The 18,622-nt window shown below is 46.5% G+C and overlaps 1 protein-coding gene across 1 annotated transcript in view; it reads right to left on the bottom strand.

Moving 5' to 3' along the window:
* The window catches only part of Tmem241 (transmembrane protein 241), a 125,747-nt gene that overhangs the window by 46,436 nt on the left and 60,689 nt on the right, over positions 1-18,622 (bottom strand). Inside the window, exons 12-13 of the mRNA XM_023720394.1 lie at positions 15,142-15,211; positions 12,560-12,653 (exon numbers count right to left, since the gene is read on the bottom strand). Coding sequence (XP_023576162.1) covers positions 12,560-12,653; positions 15,142-15,211 — 164 coding nt within the window. The remainder of the gene's footprint in view (positions 1-12,559; positions 12,654-15,141; positions 15,212-18,622) is intronic.

Here is an 18,622-nt window from a genome sequence, read left to right as displayed (position 1 = left end):
GGAGGTATGAGTTTGCTTTTCTTTCATAAATTCTGGATTGGGACTTGCTTAGGTAACAAATTTTTATGCTTCAAATGTTAATATGTCTTTGCCCATTGTTCATAATGGTTCATACTTTGTCCTATACAGTTTTGCCTCATATAGTTCTGTTAAAATTGCAATTGCTTATGCTTTGTCCTTGCTTGAATTTAGACAATAGTGCTAGAGAGAGTAAAGTTATAAAGCCTCCTAGTGGATTTTACGTAAACTTCTGTAAAATGGGATTTTAGCCAGCTCAGACTTAGAAAATCTACGTGCCTATATATGAAACACGGAACTCCTTTTACCAGTTAAATGACATTAGGTCGGCAACTGTTCTTAAAGACTTGGAGGACAGGTTTCACTGGAATAGACTGGTTCTGATTCCTCTTCACATGCTACAGGGAATGGCAGGCCTGCTCTGTTTCAGTTTCCTTGCTTTGACTTTGTTCCTAAATTTTCCTACCTCTTTGTACTTCCCTTTTTAGAGGCATGTAAAATTAGGAAAACTAGACTGTTTTAGGAAAATTAGACTGTTTCAAGTAAGTGAAGTCCTTAGAAAATGAGCGTTTGTTAATGGCGAAGACAGGGAAGTCATTTTAGAAAAAGGACACATACCCCATCTCTGGGTCAGATGAGACAAAGAGGACTATGCCCGTCCAGGAGGACACATATAAAAGCCATGTCCTCGCTTAGTGTTCTGGGCAGGTCTCCTTCGGGAGACTAAACCTGAGACACAGTGGAGAGAACCGACTTCTGGGTGACACCAGAAGGAGCTATCTCCAAAAGCAGCACACTTATGGGACCAAAACACATTTAGTGTGAGGGAGGATTGAACCTTTTCTCCTAGGCCTAATCATTTAGAGATAAGTTATGGACTTTAAAATCCTTAGTGTAAAGTGCTAGTAATCTTGTTCAGGCTTTTAACTATCCCTTATAGAATTTGGATAAACAGTGTTACTCTGCCAGCTAGCAAGTGCTCTTAGAGCAGCTGCCACTCTTTGAAGCAGAGGACAGGTTTCCCCCGCCATTCTCTGGTGAATCTCCATTGAAGCCAATGGCTGACGGAATGCTGACCAGAGAAACTGCTGGATTCCTTTCTGGAGACATCTCTGGTTATGTGGGCCAAAAGAAACTGCGAATACCTGAGGGGTTATGGCCATACCGGAAGGTCTCTTGGTGGAAACTGGCTCCTGACCACTGAAAAATCTCCACTTACCTATTGTACTTTTTCTCTCTTTTTGCTAGTAAACTAGGAATTCTACTTGAGATTTTCAGTAGAATAATTTAATGAGTCACTCTTTCAGAAATTAGGCTGAGGCAGCTTACAATAGTTTACATTCCACAGTGGCTATTAGGGAAAATGATTTATATCTGTGCCTTACGTGTTAACCAAGAGTAAGATTTTTGCCAGCTGTATTGTCTTTACCAACATGTAAAATGTGATTGCTAGATGATAAATATAAGTTTCACCTGTGAGCTCCAAGGTTAAATCTTGTTTAGTTACTAAAAATGTTTATGCAGGTGATTAGATAGAAAACAAGTGCCTGGAGACTTGACTCAGTGCACGAGGTTAAATCCCTCCAGTCAATTGTTCTATCTATCTCTAGAAGTGATCTTTATAGCCTGAGAATTGCTCACTTCCAATTGACCTTTTATGCCATAGTTATGCTTCCTTCTGTACACATTCCTATCACCGGACTAATTGTAGCTGTTAACTTACAAATAGTCAATGAGAGTAAGTGAAGGGTTTGTGAGATGTTTTAGGAGATAGGAATCATGCACCAGTTCGAGGGTGGATAGGCTGGTGGGATCTGGTCTCCCTTCTCTCCAACAGGAGCATCCACCTGCTCTGGAGAGGGCTACTCAGGGACGCCTGGGTGGAGGAATCAATTAGAAAAAGGTGAGGATGCCCAGAAAGGTAATTTCTATTGAATTCCAGGTTACCTCACAAAGTCTCTTACTCCTTTAGAGTGCTTCATTAAGCACTGGAAGACATTTGATCCTTACATGCTGAAAAAGAGCTGTTTAATCCAAATGGAATGCAGAGGAAAGTATCAATTATGATGCTATTTTATAACTAGAAAGATGATGTAAAAAGGAAAATGGTAAAAATGTCTGATGTTCAGATTTTGTTTGCATTAAGAAGGTTGTTATTTAAGTTTCAAATATAGATGTGAGCAACAGGAGAACAGACAGTTCAGCCTCGCCACCATTACTGAAAGTAAGGCTTCCCCTCTATTTGCCTTTCTAAAGGGTGGGCTTTTAAAACAGCTGTAATCAAGGCCTCTACAAGGCTATACTCATTCTTAGCCAAGTTTATAAAAGCTCCTCAAGGACAATACCTTTTAAAGAAGTAAATAGGAAATTTGGAAATTCCATAGTTCATGTGCCTTAGATGACCCTCATAAGTACATTGATGTCTTTTAGAGGATGTATTCAGACTTATAAACTAGATTGGAAAGATGTAATGTTAATCTTAAACCAAGCTTTGACTTGTATGGAAATACAGACATTACAAGCTGCTACTGTATTTGGAAAAAAATAGCATATTGTTAATTTTAAAAAGCCAAGAGATAGACAACCAGTGGAACTTCCAGTTCCCATTGGAGCCCAAAAATCAGATTCCTCCTGGCGTAATAGTCAGGTAGGAGACTGAAAAAGACATTTTCTTTCAAGTGTATACTCTTGAAGATTTAAAAGAACTAGAACCAAGCCTTCTAATTATTTTAAATTTTGGCTATTTACTAGGAAAAAGATGAACACCCCTCTGATTTCTTGTAATGTTTAACAGAGGCACTAGTAAAGCATACTTTATGAGATGTTAATTAAATAGAGGAAGAGATTATTCTTACAGATAAGTTCAGGAGCTACCAAAAATAGCTTTTGCTCCAGACAACTCATTTGATACTTTAGTAAAAACTGTTTAAATGTCCTATAATTGGAACTGGGAGAAAACCAGGGAGAGAAAGCAAAGAGATAAAAATGGCTGCCTTTGTTGCGGCCTCAAAACAGACCCTAAGTCTGATTCTCTGGGCTCCAAGAAGAGCTCAGTGATGATGAGGTTCATCTGCTACTGCCGTCAGAAGCCAGGCCATCATAAGAGGGACTGCCTCAAGAGGCGCCAAGCCATGCCCTGACTGCCAAGGCAGCCACTAAAAGTGAGACTGCACTCTGAGGCGGAGGCCCCAGAGCTCAGACTCAGCTTCACAGATGGTCCAGTAGGACTGAAGGGCCCTGGGCCTGCCTCCTCCCTCTGGCCAGACTTACTTCTACCTCTCATCTCCACGGAGGAGCCCTGAGTAATCATGAGTAGAGGAAAACCTAGCCTATTGCTGGATATTGGCACAGGACTCTTTGTCCGTCTCCAGCCCTGACTTTCCTTCTAGTCATCGTACCTCAATAGAAACAGACTTTAAAAGACATCTTACTCTAGCTGTAACTGAGATATTACAATATATTCAGGTTACTAACTAATCACAATTATGCTGACTAGTTTTTACAAATGTAATATATATTGTTGTTCATGTACAAGGACTTAAAAGGTATTTCATTGGTTTAATCTGACTAAATGCTGTGTATTTTATGGTTAAGTGTATAAGTTAACCTGGCTGATTTCTGATTAACTCAGGTATTTCATGTTGATAATAAATACATGTGTGACCTCTCTTAACTAAAGCTAGAGAGACTTATAGCAAACTGTCAGACTCTATAAATAAATGGGTCTAAAATCTAGTGAGTTACTATTGCTAGGTCTCAAAAAAGTTTGTAAGTGTACCTGTGAGCTCAAATGTTCATGCTTTGATTATATGTGCTCTAATTTCTCAGAAAATTTGCTCTTTCCTAGAAGATACCAAAACCCAGGTAATCATACAGGTAAAATCTATAGTGAAGATGCTAGATTAAGATTCCTTTAACTGGGATCCACCCCATTTTGTCTATAGAGACACATATTAAGGCCTCAAAACTAAAGTTACACGTTGCTCAGTGGGCCCCAGATATCTGACACAAGCTACAGAAGTTAGAAGGGTTTGCAGGAATAAATTTGTCTGAGTTGAGGTATTTCATAGTAGAAAGGATACAGAATGGAATTATAGACAAAAAATGGGAATAGTGATACTAGCAGCCTACAGGAAAGAAGGCCACTCAGGAAACAGGAAAAACCTATGCTTCCCTGGATCCAAACAGAGAAAAGGGACATTTCAAGCAAGAAATGTCCAAAGCTACTAGAGAAGAAAAAAAAAGTGTTTATGATGGAGTCAGAGAAAGTTTCAGATTGATAAGATCATGGGTCTTCCCCTCTCAGCCTGAGGGAACCCATGTTAACTGCCAATATAAAGAAAAAGCCTCCTAGATGAAAAAGCCAGTTAGATGTTTGAAATAAGCTCATGCAGATTTGCAGGTAGACACCCAGCCAGTGGCACCACTTGCAAACTGGAGAATACTTGGTGTTTTCTCTATTTCTGGCAATTCATAAGCCCCAAATAATAATAAAATTGATGAGACATAAAAGGCGAGTTTGAGACAATACTCAATGGCCATGAAAGATAAAAAGGAGATTATACCCCACTCACATTTAAGAGATATCTGCTAATAGACCTACAAAAAATTCTAACTTGTCTTTTTCATAATTATCCTGTTGTGATTATTTGATCTGTGCATGTTTAATTGTTTCTTTAGCTTTGTCTTCTCCAGATTCAAAGCTGCATGTTCACAAATCCCTGCCATCTATTGAGGGCCCTTAGATAGAACCTCTGAAGAATATTTCTGACTGCCAGTCAACAACTACAACCCCTTTCAGCCTGAAGAAGTTAGAGCGGTCATCGCCCATGCTTCCCACACAGCAGTTTGGGTTATTTTTTCAGAAGGAGGAATGTTGCAGGCACCCTGAGTTAGATAGAAATATTATAGGGCAGTCAGACAGGGTCAGGCCCTCGAAGGAGATGACAAAGACCAGGCACCTTACAACTGTGGGAGATGCTCCTGCTGTGAACCAGACCTAAAGATCAAACAAATGCTAACCTCCCTAAAGGTTGGCATCCAGGATTGATCATTACTCAGGAAGAATCATTGTCTAAGGGCCACCAGATAAGGTCCTGTTTTACATTCATGCCCGCTTGCTACGTGACTCACTACCCCATTTGGTCCTGGGCCTAATCAATTTTACCTGAGCAATGGTGCTTTTAATCCCATTGGTTGACCATAGTTTTGTCCCACCTCTTGTCCACCTAAGCGAGTTCCCATTCTCTCCACCTTAGCCCCACATGGTTTTACACTATTAAAGTCCCTGGAAGAGACAGCTTCCCGGGGAACTATCCACTCAGCCCCTCCTCCTATCCCTTTCTTGGACAGGACCTTTTCTTTTTTTTTTTTTTGGCGGAACTGGGGATTGAACTCAGGCCCTTGTGCTTCCCAGGGAAGAACCTGTTCTACTGAGCCATCTCCTCGGCCCTTGGACAGGATCTTTTTTTCTCTCAATAAACATTCTGCTCATAACCTCAGTTTGTTCCCAGAATTCATTCTTTGGTTTTAGAGAACACAAACTCATTCAGGTCAGGTCAGGAGATCATTTTTACCTATGTCATTTGGAGGTTCCCTGTATCACAACTACAGACTTCAGGGAGACAAAACATTCAGACCACAGGAGAAGGATTTAGTGAATAGCAGTCAATGTCCAAGAGTCCTCAGGGCCAAGGGATAGGGCTCAGTGGTGCAGCACCTGCGGCAAGTGCAAGGTCCTGAATTTGACTCCCAGTTTAAAAAACAAAACAAAACAAAACAAAACAAAACAAAACAAAACATGTCTTCCTTCCTTTCCTCCTAAAATCCCAGCCCCTGGGTCACACATTGCAAGAAGACCAGTACCTCAATGTACCTCCTCCCATCTTTCCTGCCCTCTCACAAGGCTCAGGAAAAGGCTGTCTTATCCGACGCTGGTCCCTGCCCAGGCCTTCTGTACACTCTCGAAGCCTATTCTCCCCATTTCCCTCCTTCCCTGGCAAGTCTCTGTCTCTATAAAAATGGCTTTCTTCATTTCTAGTTCTGAGCACATCCAAGTCTTTTCCTGGAAAAGGCATCATCTTCATGATATCTGGTACAATCACAGTCTCCTACCCACTTCTCCACTGAGCACAGTATTTATAATTCACCTTCTATGCACTCACTCCTGGCTTTCACTAAAACATTTCCCTCAGAGACTGGCAATGTCCTTGCTCTCGGCTTTTCTCAGCCCAGGTCTCCAATCCTGGATCCTTTCTGTGCTATTCCTCAACACTCTCCCTTTGACTTCCCCACATGGAACTCCCTGCCTCTCCTCTGCCGCCTGCCTGTCACACTTGTCTCTCTGGCCTGTCACTGGTAGCCCATGTGTATGCATCTCCTGCCTCAGCGCCCTAGCCCTGTTGACAGGCTCTGCTGTCAGTTTACCTTCCTGACTTCCATAGGCAAAGCCCAAATGGCCACGTGAGAGGGCTTTCACCCACATTCCACCCCACACACACACTGATACAGCTCCATTTCCATGTTGTCACCATACACCTTTGCCTCGGGCACACTCCATCAGCTTCCCACTCCACAAACTTCACCTTGTTTCCATCTGTCGTGCCACAGATTTCCAGCTGCCCACCAGGGCTGGCACAGCTGCAGGGTTCTGGAGTCAGCACAGCATGTAATACTGGGGATCAAATCCAGGTCCTTGCACTTGCCAGGCAGGTGCTTAGACTACCAAGTTATCTCCCAGCCCCATATTACAATTATAAATTAAATTCTTAGTGTGTGTTCCTTCAAAGTGTCAGTCAAGTTTGACTCTTTCACCTTGATTCTTGGTTCTACTGCCTGAAGTTACTTCCCTCTTTCTAATTCCTCATAACTCAGATCCCATCTTCTAGAGCACAATTTCCACATGAGCCTGCTCAGCATCCCTCACCACCAGTCAGCACACCCAGAGGTGCACCACCGCCTCCACAGAACTGCCTGTCCTCTGACTCTCTGGTACCCAGCTGGCCCCTGCACCTGCACGCTCCCCTCCTCCTCCTATCACGATTATTCAATGCGGTTCTCCGTCTTCTCACCCACTGAGGCATGGGCACCCATCCCAGAAAGCCTCGTGCCCCTGTGGCACTGCCCTGTGGACCCAGCACAAGGCCCTCCCCCACAGCCTGGTGCGCTGTCCTCTTCTGTGAGCTGCAGACCCAAGTGAGCCTGATCCTACAAGGATGAGGCAAAGCTCACTCCAGGATAGACTCTCTGGGCAGACTTAAATCTGCTGGAGAGCCCGCTTGGGGAAAAATGAAACTCATACTACGTCTTCCTTATGCATTCCCACCTTTCACTGCTTCTCTCTTAAACTGACTCACTCTTCTTCGCATAAGACAGGATCCCAGAATTTTATAGGTGCAATGTCTGTAGATTTCACTTCCTAAAGTTACCAAAATAAAAAAGGGTGATATTTTATAAAGGCTGCCTAATATTCTGATATTTTTGGTTTCTTAAAATGTTTTGGAAATTTCCAGAGGACAACAATGATCATGAGGGCGATACAAAATAGTTCAGAAGGCACTCTCCCCCCTCATGCTTGGCATTCCCGTGCCAGAAAAGAATGAAAAAGGTGGGACTGGAGAGAGTCAGGGACACCTCCTCTCAGGACCTGAGGGCTCTAGAGATGATGTGACGACTTGCACAATGCCTGTGAATGAGTCTTCAGGGCGCGAGGAAGATGGCACCCTCAGCCCTGCAAGTCCCCTTTCTGCATCTCTGAATCTTTCAGACTCCAATGGAGCATCCTCCTGAGTAACTTTCTGACATCAGGGAAATGCTGAGTGGCCCAGGGCAATCATGTTGTCTTTCATATGTCAGCACACTTGCACACGTAGGTGGGCACATCTTTTGCCACCCAGGTTCACAGAGCTCACTTTCCACAGCAAAGAAAGAGACACTGCTTGATCTCTGGAAGAGATAGTAATGGTTGAAAGGGACCTTAATAGCTCATCTAACCAGTCCTCCGCGTGGAAGAGCAATGAGCGTTAAACCAGGCCAGGCAATTAAAAAATCCTCCACCTTATGAACCTTCCTTAGAATTTAGGGAAAAAGTAAAAAGCACACTCACAGCACTGGTTGTAAAGAGTAGAAAATGCCACCAAATTGTAAAGGACAAGATGTAACCTCGATGCCTAGAGCACTCATATTTTACAGCTTCCCTGGATTCCATATGCCACTTTCCACGCCATAAAAGTCACCCACTGTAAATGTAAAAGCAGTGGCTCTTTTTTTCTTGAGGTGCTAGGGACTGAACCCAGAGCCTGTGCACGGTAAGCAAGCATGCTATATCTGAGCTACAGCCCAAGTCCCTAAAGTTCAATTATTTTAATGATCCAGTTTTATTAATTTAGATGACTAGGCAACCGTCACCACCACAATCCAGCTTTAGAACTTTCCATTACCAAGAAAAACTCCCTTAAGCCTATGGGTAGTCAATTTCTGTTCCAAGAAACCATCAGGATACAGCCTGTCTCTATAAATTTGTCTTTCTTCGACAGCTCACATAAAATGCAACGCTGTGTGTAGCGTGACTGGCTTCTCTTGGGGATTTACCTGTCACAGCAATGAATACCTCATTCCTTATCCCAGTGTATGGATATATGTATCTTGCCTAACCACTTGCTAATAAATTCACATTTAAATTGTTTCCAGTGTGGGGGTATTATGAATCATACTGCTATAAATATCCATGCATAAGGCTCTTACAGTTTCATTTCTTTTGAGTAGATCCACAAGAATAGATTTGCTGGGATATAGTCAGTTTGTGTTCAACCTTTTAAGAAAGTACCAAACTGTTTTGCAAAGCGGCCATATGCACGTCCCCCAGTAACGTACAAAGGCCACAGCTTTTCCACATCCTCACTTTCAGTCTCCTTGAATCTTGATACTTAAGATACATCTTTTGCAGACAGTATATAATCAAGTCTTGCTTTTTAAAACTCAATCTGATAATCTACCTTTTGAATGGGTTATTTCATCCATTCACATTGAATGAAATTATTGGTATAGCCACTAGCAATGCATCTCTGTCCTTGTAGATCTGGAAATATATTTAACTTTCACATTTGAAGTCAGTTTTGCTGTATATAAAGTTCTTTTTTCTTTTGAGGTAGGGTCTCACCATGTAGTTCAGGCTGATCTTGAGCTCAAAGCAACCTTCCTGCCTCACCCTCCCGAGTGCTGGGATTACAAGCATACGCCACTGTGCCCGACTTCTTTATCAAATTCTTGGGAGACCTGTTTTTCTTTCAGCATCTATCCTCATACCGCCTCCACTGACATGGTCTTTGATGAGAAGTTGCCATTAATTCCATCGTTTTTCCTTCACAATGGAAAACACTTTTTTTTGGTGCTTTTAAGATTTTCTCTTTTTAAGCAGTTTTACTAGAAATTACACAGGTGAGGTTTTCTTTTGTTATTGAGGCTCCTTGGGCTTACCTGATCCATAATTATTGTTTTTTAGCAAATGTGGGAGTCTCCACCATTCTTTCTTTTTAATGACAAAGTGCTTTTATTTCAGTTCTGTAACACAGGTAGTTTTTTCATCCCTCTATGGGGCTTTACTAATAGTGGTCAGCACAGAAGACTAGCTGAACTCACGTGGCTCTAGGCAGGAGGACCCCAGGACTGTTACCAAGAGCATGAAAGCAGAGCTGCAGGGGAGGATGGCGTGCTGTGCGTTCTCTTTGAGAAGCCTGTCACCCAGGTTTTCCCGACACAAACTCAGTTATTCTTGGCCAGAGGAGCTCAGGCTCTCTCTCTCCCTGAGGACGGCTGCGGCTCTCTTCAGGGGAGCTCTGTCCTTACTTGAGCATCGCTTCCTGGCTCCAGCGCGGATCCCTCAGCCTGCCGGCACAGATCATTGATCCCACTGGCGCAGACTTTCCAGCTTCCACTGCTGACATCTGAGCCTTTCCAGTGACACAGATTTGCATGAGACATTGCCGTGGGCTCTAGGCCTCCAGCTGGACTCACACAGGACACTACCCTGGGCTCCAGGCCCTCAGCTGGATCCTCTGGGCCTCTAGCGCCTGGACAGATCCCCCACACTCTTCTGCACTTGACTCTTTAGGTGACTATTATAAAGTAATCCTATAAATGATATGCACTGTGTTACACTTTTTCCCTAGGAACTCTCACTACAGCACCTGCCCCTCCTCTTCCTCTGGTGTGGTTGCTCCACACACTGCTATCCTTCTCTCTTCTGTGAATAGAGCTCTGAGGCTCTGTTCATATTTTTTTAATTTAAAAAAAATCTTTCTTGTGTACACTGAATCCTTTACTTTGTTGTACCCTCTGGTTCATTTACTCTGTCTTCTGCTATCTCAAATCTGTTGCTGAGTCTCTCTAGAGAACTTTTGTTTCAATTATTATATTTTAAGAGTCCAGAATTTCCATTTACTTTATAGTTGGTTATCTTTAAACATAATTCCTATCTTTTTATTGAATTCTATATTCACTGAGTCTTTAATTCTTTAAATATGGCTGCCTTCCAGTCTCTGAATATATTTAAGTATTTTGCAGTGCTTTCTGCTACCTCTTGCATCTGTGGACAGACATTTGGGGCTGATCTTTAGGGACTGTTCCTTTCCTGCTTACAGACCACACTCCATTTCTCTGAATGTCTCTCATTTTTGGTTCTAGACTGGGCATTTAAGACGATATATGGCAGCAACTGGTTTCTGATTTTTTTCACAAGACCCAAAATTGTTGTTTTGCTTACTTAGTAATTTTCCTAGTACTAAATTTATGAAATCTGTTTTCCAAATATGGTATAGTTGCTCATATCTGTACTAATTTTTTCCCTTGTTTTTATTTCTGAGTCTGAATTCTAGGGGTCATCCCTGTGTCTGAATAGCTTCGCATTCTGGTAAATACTAGTCCGGGGTTTGGCTCAAACACCCTGAGCCAGGAAGGCCTCTTCTCCCTGCGTTTGACTCTGAGGGTAGGCTGGGGAGTGCATGCAAACCTCAGGCTGTGTCCATGTCTGCTGGTCTTGGCTCTCTGTGGTCTCTCCCATCTCCTGTGAGTGTGTACGCAGGGGCCACCAGAAGGGACACAAGGGTGTCCTGGCCTTGCTCAATCTGCAAGGTGCATGTACACAGAGACCAACCCCGGAGTCAGGGAGAGCTGGGAGTCCCTGTCTTTCTCACCTCCCAGAACAACTTGTTCTGTCATCAACAAGCCCACAGGCCCATTGCTTGATCCAAAGAGGACTCTAGCCTCCAGCTAGTGGGACAACTGGCCTCTCCTGTCCAATGATTTCCAAATGAAGGAGTCCCAGCTGGAAGCAGCGGCAAAGCTGCGGCTTCTACAGCCCACCCTGCTCTGGCTGGACCCTCACACTCAAGAGCAAGGGGAGGAGGGTATGGGACCCCAGGGCAAGCACTCCCAAGCCCTTTCTGCTCCACCCTCAGGCAGGAGTTTCCATGAACAATTGCTTTTGAGGCTGTTTTATGGCTGCAGTCAATTTTCAGAGTATGGAACCAGAGGTTGCTGCAGAAGGACTTTTTTCACCTTTCTAGATGGCTTTGAAGAAGAGACTTATGAACCTCCTCACTCTTTCATGCTAGAAATCAACATGGCAAGCATTTTTACAATCTGCTGAAACCAGAACTATTCATGCTACTAAAAGTGACCAGGAAGGTGAAAATATCACTGTTGAATCTTGTTTCCAAGAAAAACAAGGTTTTTCCTCCCCTGGGGAATAAAACTAGAGCCCCACTCCCCAAAAAGAGTGAAGGCACAAATTCAACGACTATTTCATTAGATAAAATTGACTGGGAAATCTCACTCCTCAGAAGTAGTACCTCAGGCTCTGGACCTTCTCCGAGGTGACCCAAAAGACAGATGCCAGGGAAACAAATCCTGTCAGCAGACAGAGGTGTCCCGCGCACTTCACTCCAATAGCGCCTCCTGTCGCTGTCAGTCCGCTCCTATCCCTTCACAGTTCCACCACATTTTCTTGGCTATGGTCAGCCATGGTCATTCAGGTGCACAGTGACCATTCTTGCCCCTCAGAGGAGAGGAAGCCCTCTCCTCTGAGGGCTTCCTCTAAGCCTTTCAACCTGAACATTTCTGTGATTTTCCTTCCTCCATCACCCCAGCCAGGCTGAGTTCTATTGTCTAAGCCACTTGAGCCCTGGATACCCTCTCTGCCAGAGAAGAAAAGGAATGGCCCTGGGTACCTGGGATTCCAGTTCCTAGGGCTGCAGAAGGCTGAAGGATCTTTTAGCCAAACCTCTCATTTTTAGACAAGTGAATTAAGGCTCATGAAAGTTAAGGGCCCTAGCCATAGTCACCTTCAGGCAGTGTGACAGCATGAAATACGAATGGTGATTAAATAGGGAGAAGGCCTTGGAAACTGTTTCCTGGGTTAGGTGAAGGATCAGGCCAAAGGCAGGTGACTAGGAACGGCTTCCTGAGGATCCAACCATCTGACTGCAGGTCTGAAGACACCACACACGGCCCAAGATAAAGCCCTCACCTGCCCGCCCTCTCTTACCTGGGCCAAGAAGATCCAGGCTGCACACTGCCCCGGGGCCATGACACTCTGCAGCTTCACCGTGCTGAGCATGAGCAGGAAGCCAAGGACCCCACTGGAAGGAGAAGGCGTTTTCACTTAGTGAGGCGGTCTTCCTTAGTCATCAGCTCAGCAGTTTTGGTTCCATTTTCCCAGTCAAGTTCTCATGATGACGTAACCTCATCACACCTATTTCCTAGTCATCTCTGGGTAAAAATAGCCAAGACTCCGAAACCCATGAAGCTTTCCTTGCTAAGGAGCCAGGATGAGCACACTTCATTGCCAGGTGCGATGTGGAAATTTAAGATGTCTCTCACTAACTCATAAAAAGACAAAACATACAGACAATGCCCCCTGCTCCTTCCTGTATGAGCTCTAGAGCATGCTGCTTGTCAAGGAAGGACCTCAATTTCATTTAAACAAAACAAAGTGGCTAGTATGGTTTCCAGCTCTCTATGTGACAGAAAAGGTCTGGACAGAGCCCTGGACCCATGCAAACGATCTGAAGGGAGGGCTGGTTCCAGCAACACTGGCTGACACCACAAGTCCCCACTCCAGGCCCACCTCCACAGAAGCCTCATTTTTGTTTTGTTTTGGGTTTTCTTGAGACAAGGTCTCACTATGTAGCACATATTGGCTTTGAACTCACAGAGATCCTTCTGCCTCAGCCTCCTGGTGCTGGGATTACAGGTGTGCACCAGCATGCCTGGCAGAAGCCTCACTGTGGAGCTGATGCCAAGCACCTTCCTGGAAGGCAGAGCCTGCCAGCAGAAGCACATAGGGGCAGCACCCTGCGGCCACCAAGAGGTCATGAACAGCAAGGGCATCACGCCACGGTGGCCAGGGCTGCAGACGCTCTCCAAGGTATCACCATGGGATCAGTGCCAGAGGTGTCAATGCTCTGCACACTGAACAGATCCAGCTGCCTTGAGTCCTACTCTTAGCTGTGCTTGCTCACCTTTATGAGCTTGGCCAGATCTCTGCCCACCTCCCTTCTTACATGATGTTCTTAAAGTAGGGGTAAGCAGAACAGTCCCTACCCTGTCTTATGGGACCCAGAGACTTAGCCCCAAAGTTTTCCTTTTTTTTTTTTTAACCAAGGAAACTGAGGCCCAGGTATAGTGAGAAGCCAGGTTTTCATGGCTCTTGAAACCTCCCCAAGGTCACGTGTCCCTGACCAGCTAGAGTCACATGCATGCTCTGGCTGCTCCCAGCCTTGAGGGCAGGGTGGAGGGTGAGGTAGCAGTGCCCAGGCTCCTCTTTGGTGGCTTCCACCCCTGCATCCGATGAGGTGACCAGCCTCAGATACTTCCATGCCCTCTGGTCCTGTCCTCCCCACTTCTCCTCCTGCCACAGGAAAGGCAAGGGTGTCCTGTCCCCATAGGGCCAACCCCAGAGAGATGCTACTTCAGGTTGGAGATGGACATGCTCATTGTTGGACTTGTCGGTATGAAACATTTCTACAGGGGACGGGGAGATGGCTCAGTGGAACAAGCGCTTCCCTGGCAAGCGCAAGGGCCTGAGTTCAATCCCTGATTCCGCAAAAAAAAAGAAAGAAACATTTCTACATCACTCACAGACCCCTCATCTTTCTCCCTCTGCTTTCAGCTCTTCCACCCCTGCTAGGGAAGCGGACCTGAAAAGCAGAGGTGGGACCCCTGAAGCAAGGAGCCTGGAAACAGGAGACACCAATCCCTAGATATCCTGTCCCCTCAGGTCTTCATGACCCCTGCTGGGCTCCTCTAAGACCTCCTGAAGGTGACAACTCTCAGCAATATGGCCATGGAGGAGCCACTGAAGTGATGTGGGAAAACTGAACGTTCTCCATCACTTATTTTTCCATTTTCAGTTTCAAACAAAAGTCACACCCAGTCCACCACCTGCACAACTGTGCAAGAAGTCAGAGGCGGGGTAACATGTAACAGGACAGTTAAACCAATTCAAGCAAGATGGCCAGATCCTCAGGGTAAAAAGACCTGGCTTATCATTATGGCTTATGAGAAAGCTGCTCATTAAGAGGGGTGTAAAGAAAGCCCCAATATCACCATCTCAATGCACAAAGCCAACACAGTGAGCTGTGAATGTCTCCTGTCGACCTTCCCTCCTTACCTGCTGTTTGTGCCACCAAACAGTCACACTCTAAGGGAAACAGCCAGGCCCAGAACAGTGCGAAGACTCACGCTGTAGAATCCCAGCTAAGGGGCAAGCAAATCTGCCTCCTGAGTGCAGGGAGCTGTAGGCTCGCGCTACCACACCTGGCTTGGTTTCATCATTTTTATACACAGAAGTTCTGTGTGAGATTTGCTTGTGGACAAAAGAGAATTGGGGGAAGCTACCAAGTTTGAAGACCACTGTCTATGTGCAGGCCCAGGGTCCTCCCTGTACCCAGGCTGACCCTGAAATACCTGTAGGTATAAGTGACAACCTGCTGGGGACCGAAGGTGCTGCTTCCAGCTGTACCCCCACTGCTGGCTTCTGCCATTCATTCAGGTCATGGCACAGACAGTGGGCTTCAGAGAGACAGAGACACAGAAAGACACTGGAACCAGGGCGCCCAAGGTTACCTGGCACAGCAGCTGCCGTGAAATCTGTAGAAATACAGGAATGGGAAGTCCGGGACGTTGGCGAGGTCACCTGTGAAGCACAGGCATGGTGTGACAATGGTCCCTCTGCCCTCCATATCTCCCCCGTCCACCATCCTGAGAAACCAAGGTGAGGGCTGGCGGCAGAGCAGCCCCCCACCAAGGCCCAGAGCTGTCCGTCTGGGTTCCCTAGGGATGCTGGTGTTGGCAGTGCTGTCTAATATGAGCAAACACAGACAATAATGCCTTTGGTGACGGCAAGCCGTGTGCAGGGGCCTTTGCTAAAAGCCTTATGCCTTTATCTCCTATGCGCTTCAGAACTCTGTGAGGCTCTGTTGTCTGCATTTAAACTGGAGCTCAGGGAAGAGAGATCTGCTAAGTCGGGAACCCGAAGGCAAAAGACCCCAGGCCTTCAGCAGCAGCTCCTTGCCCCAGGGACAATTGGAGGGGCAGAGTCAGGATTTTTCCTTTTTCTCAGTCTGTCTAAAAAAAGCACATGAATGCATGCCCCGGACATACTTTTTTCATTTTTGTGCTTAATTACTGCACAAACAGCACAGGGGCCAGACCCATTGCGCATGCTCACTTTAGCTTCAGGTCCAAAGGGTACATTGATTTCTTGTGAAGTAAGATCATTCTTTTAGTTCCATTCGGTACAAGAGGAAATAATTACACATATTGGCTGCTTCCCTCTCTGGAATTTGAACTTGGTCACAAACAAGAAGTCAGGAGATTAAAAAAGCAGAAAGCCTTCCAAAAATGTCCTGAGAAAAGGAATTAAGTGTTTCCACAGCACAGTGCTTAATCCTTCCAAATCGGGAATTTCTGCCACTCAGCAGGAGCCTGGGACTCCAATCTTGGCCTTGGTCTCCCAGTCCTGGAGGCCAGTGGAGGAAGCTGGTACCCCTGGGCACCCCAGGAGTATCAGGTATGTGGGCACACAGAGGCAGTGCGCCCCCCCACCGCTGCACCATGCATCAAGCATTCAGGACGTGAGATGCAACAGCTTCTGCCCCTCCTGGGAGACTTCAGTGCTCTGAGGCGATTCGCCCATCTGTTTCTCCGGAAGGTTATTTCTTATCGTGACTGCTATGTATGTGCGTGTATCTGGGAGCTCATTTTCATGCAGGCCAGCACTCATGTTCTCTTGGGGGTCATGATTCCACTGAAAGCCTCTACCCCCACTCAGGGCCTGTGATGGTAGCAGGACCCATGAAAGACCCCTCTGTCACAGCTCTCCAGTGCAGAGTGAGCATGGATGTGTTCTGAGGCCTCTTGCCCCTTAGAAGTTACAGCTAGGGTGACCCTGAAGAGTGCTGGGTGGTGCTCAGGCATGTAAAAGGGACGCCTGTGAAGAATTCAGCTGTGTCTGGGCAGTGGTTGGCTCCTGGCTCTTTCCCAAACGCCCTCTCAACACGATGGAAGGCAGCAGAGTTGGTGTGATAATGAGGAACGGCAGGGCGCAGCCCACTGACCTGGGACCCTGAGATCACCCTGTTGCACCTCATCTGGGCACCCCATCTTTCAGTGGAAATGCACGGGCAGGGGGTGAACAGGACTCACAGGGATGCCAGCAGCTTTTACTGCCCAGCCAGCCTTTGGAAGGCATAAGGAGCACAGGACCAGTTGGAGGTGCCCCGGGGGGAGGAAGGCAAAGAACAACCTAGAGCCCTAAGGGATTCGCCAGTCAGATCATAACTCCTACCAACTCCAAAATGGACCCCATAAACAGCTGAGTATGGGCATAACCCCCTCATCCTTGAGCCTTTCCTAGAACCTTTATACCTAGTTAACTTAGTGCCTCTCGCCCTATCCCCTAGGACTGCCAACTCTTAAGAGAGCAAGGCTACGACATTCACCCCTGTCTACTGTGTCAGTGCTAAAATAGCACTGCACCCAGCGCTTGGAAGGCTGAGGCAGAAAGAGCACTATGAGTTCGAGGCCAGTCTGGGCTACATAGTGAGTCCCTGTCTCAAAAAACAAAACAAAACAAAACCAAAAAGAGGAAGTACCACTAGGGTGCACACCAGACCATAAACAGCAAGAGTTGGTGACTGTGATGAGTAAGCCTAACTGCCAACTGGATGGGCTTGGAGCCACCCAGGGGAGGAGTGAAGCACCCTTCCAGGTGTCACTGGGTCACGAGGCACAGCCTTGAGGACTCCATCTGTTCCCTTACCCCGCCCTCTGTGGCACGAACACCAAGAACTAAGCAGCCCTGCTCCCCACTCTCCCACTACAACACTTCTTCCTTGGACTCACTGACCAGGGACCGAAACCTCCGAAAACATGAGCTGAATTGGACCTCTCCTCCTTTAAATTGTGGGTGTCCAGTATTGCATCAAACCAACAGGAAAGCCAGCCAATATGGTGACTCTGCCACGAATAGCCCTGAGGAGGCTGCAGCATTGCAGCCGGCCAGTGCGACCCCCATGAGCGCGCAGCATAGGGCCTGAAACACTGGAAAGGTGCTCACAGGCCCATGAGTCTACATCGCCTCACAGGTAGCTGCACGCTACCTCACCAAACAGGTCCTGGAGGGCTAGCACCATGCTCAGTGGCAGTGACCTGAGGCTGATGCTCCAGCTCAAACTGTGCTGACTGAGGGAGGGAGGGAGGGAGGGAGGGGACCACAGTCTGAAGATCAGGCGCATGGAGCTGCCATGGTGAGAAGTGTGGCCCAGTCCTGCCGCCTTCAACACTGAGACTTGAGCACAAAGGAGATGTCCTTGCACACACTCGGGACTTCGCAACTGCCTGGGCGAGCAGTCAGGGCTGGGAGTGCTCAGTGCTGCCTGCTTCAGTTCACACCTAGGCACAGGGTACCCCAGGTATTGAGGTCACCTAGGCTCAGCTTCCTGCAGGCCTCCTGCTCCTCTGGTTCCTTCAAATTCTCTCCTGAATGCCACAGCCTAGGGGCTCCATACAAATATGAGGTGTAAAGTTTAAACATAGGAAAAATTTATCTTCTTTACTGCTCAGAACAGCCCAAGGGGGAAGAACGGATCTTCCCAAGCAAGGTGCGGAGATCCTTGGTGCCTCTGCATGAATTGTGAGGACCAAGGACCAGGAAGATTCCACTGTCCAGAGCCGATCCAGTGCCCAGGCCATAGAGACCTGCCTGATACTACACGGCAAAGGTGTGAAACAAGGAAGCTCTCCTCTCTAGTCCTCTCGCAGAGGAAGGAGGGAAGTGCAGGAGAGAAGCGCAGATGAAGGAGCCACCTAGGGCCCATTGCTCAGCAGAAGAGCGCCCCTGAGACAACACACCTGACAGTGGGGAGGACACAGAGATGCCAGAATCTTCCACACTGCTGGTGGGAGTGACCAATGGACAAACACTTGGAACTTTCTCAGAAAGGTAAACACACAGCAACTCTAAGGCAAGGGGTCCAGTTTTATCCACTGCACTTTATCATCACCACTACGAGCTAATACCACCAGGTCCATCGGAGCTTGGGGC

The sequence above is a fragment of the Octodon degus genome, unplaced genomic scaffold (genome assembly GCF_000260255.1).
Source record: "Octodon degus isolate 3935 unplaced genomic scaffold, OctDeg1.0 scaffold00075, whole genome shotgun sequence".
Lineage (NCBI taxonomy): Eukaryota > Metazoa > Chordata > Mammalia > Rodentia > Octodontidae > Octodon > Octodon degus.
This window is presented reverse-complemented; position numbering and strand designations above follow the sequence as displayed.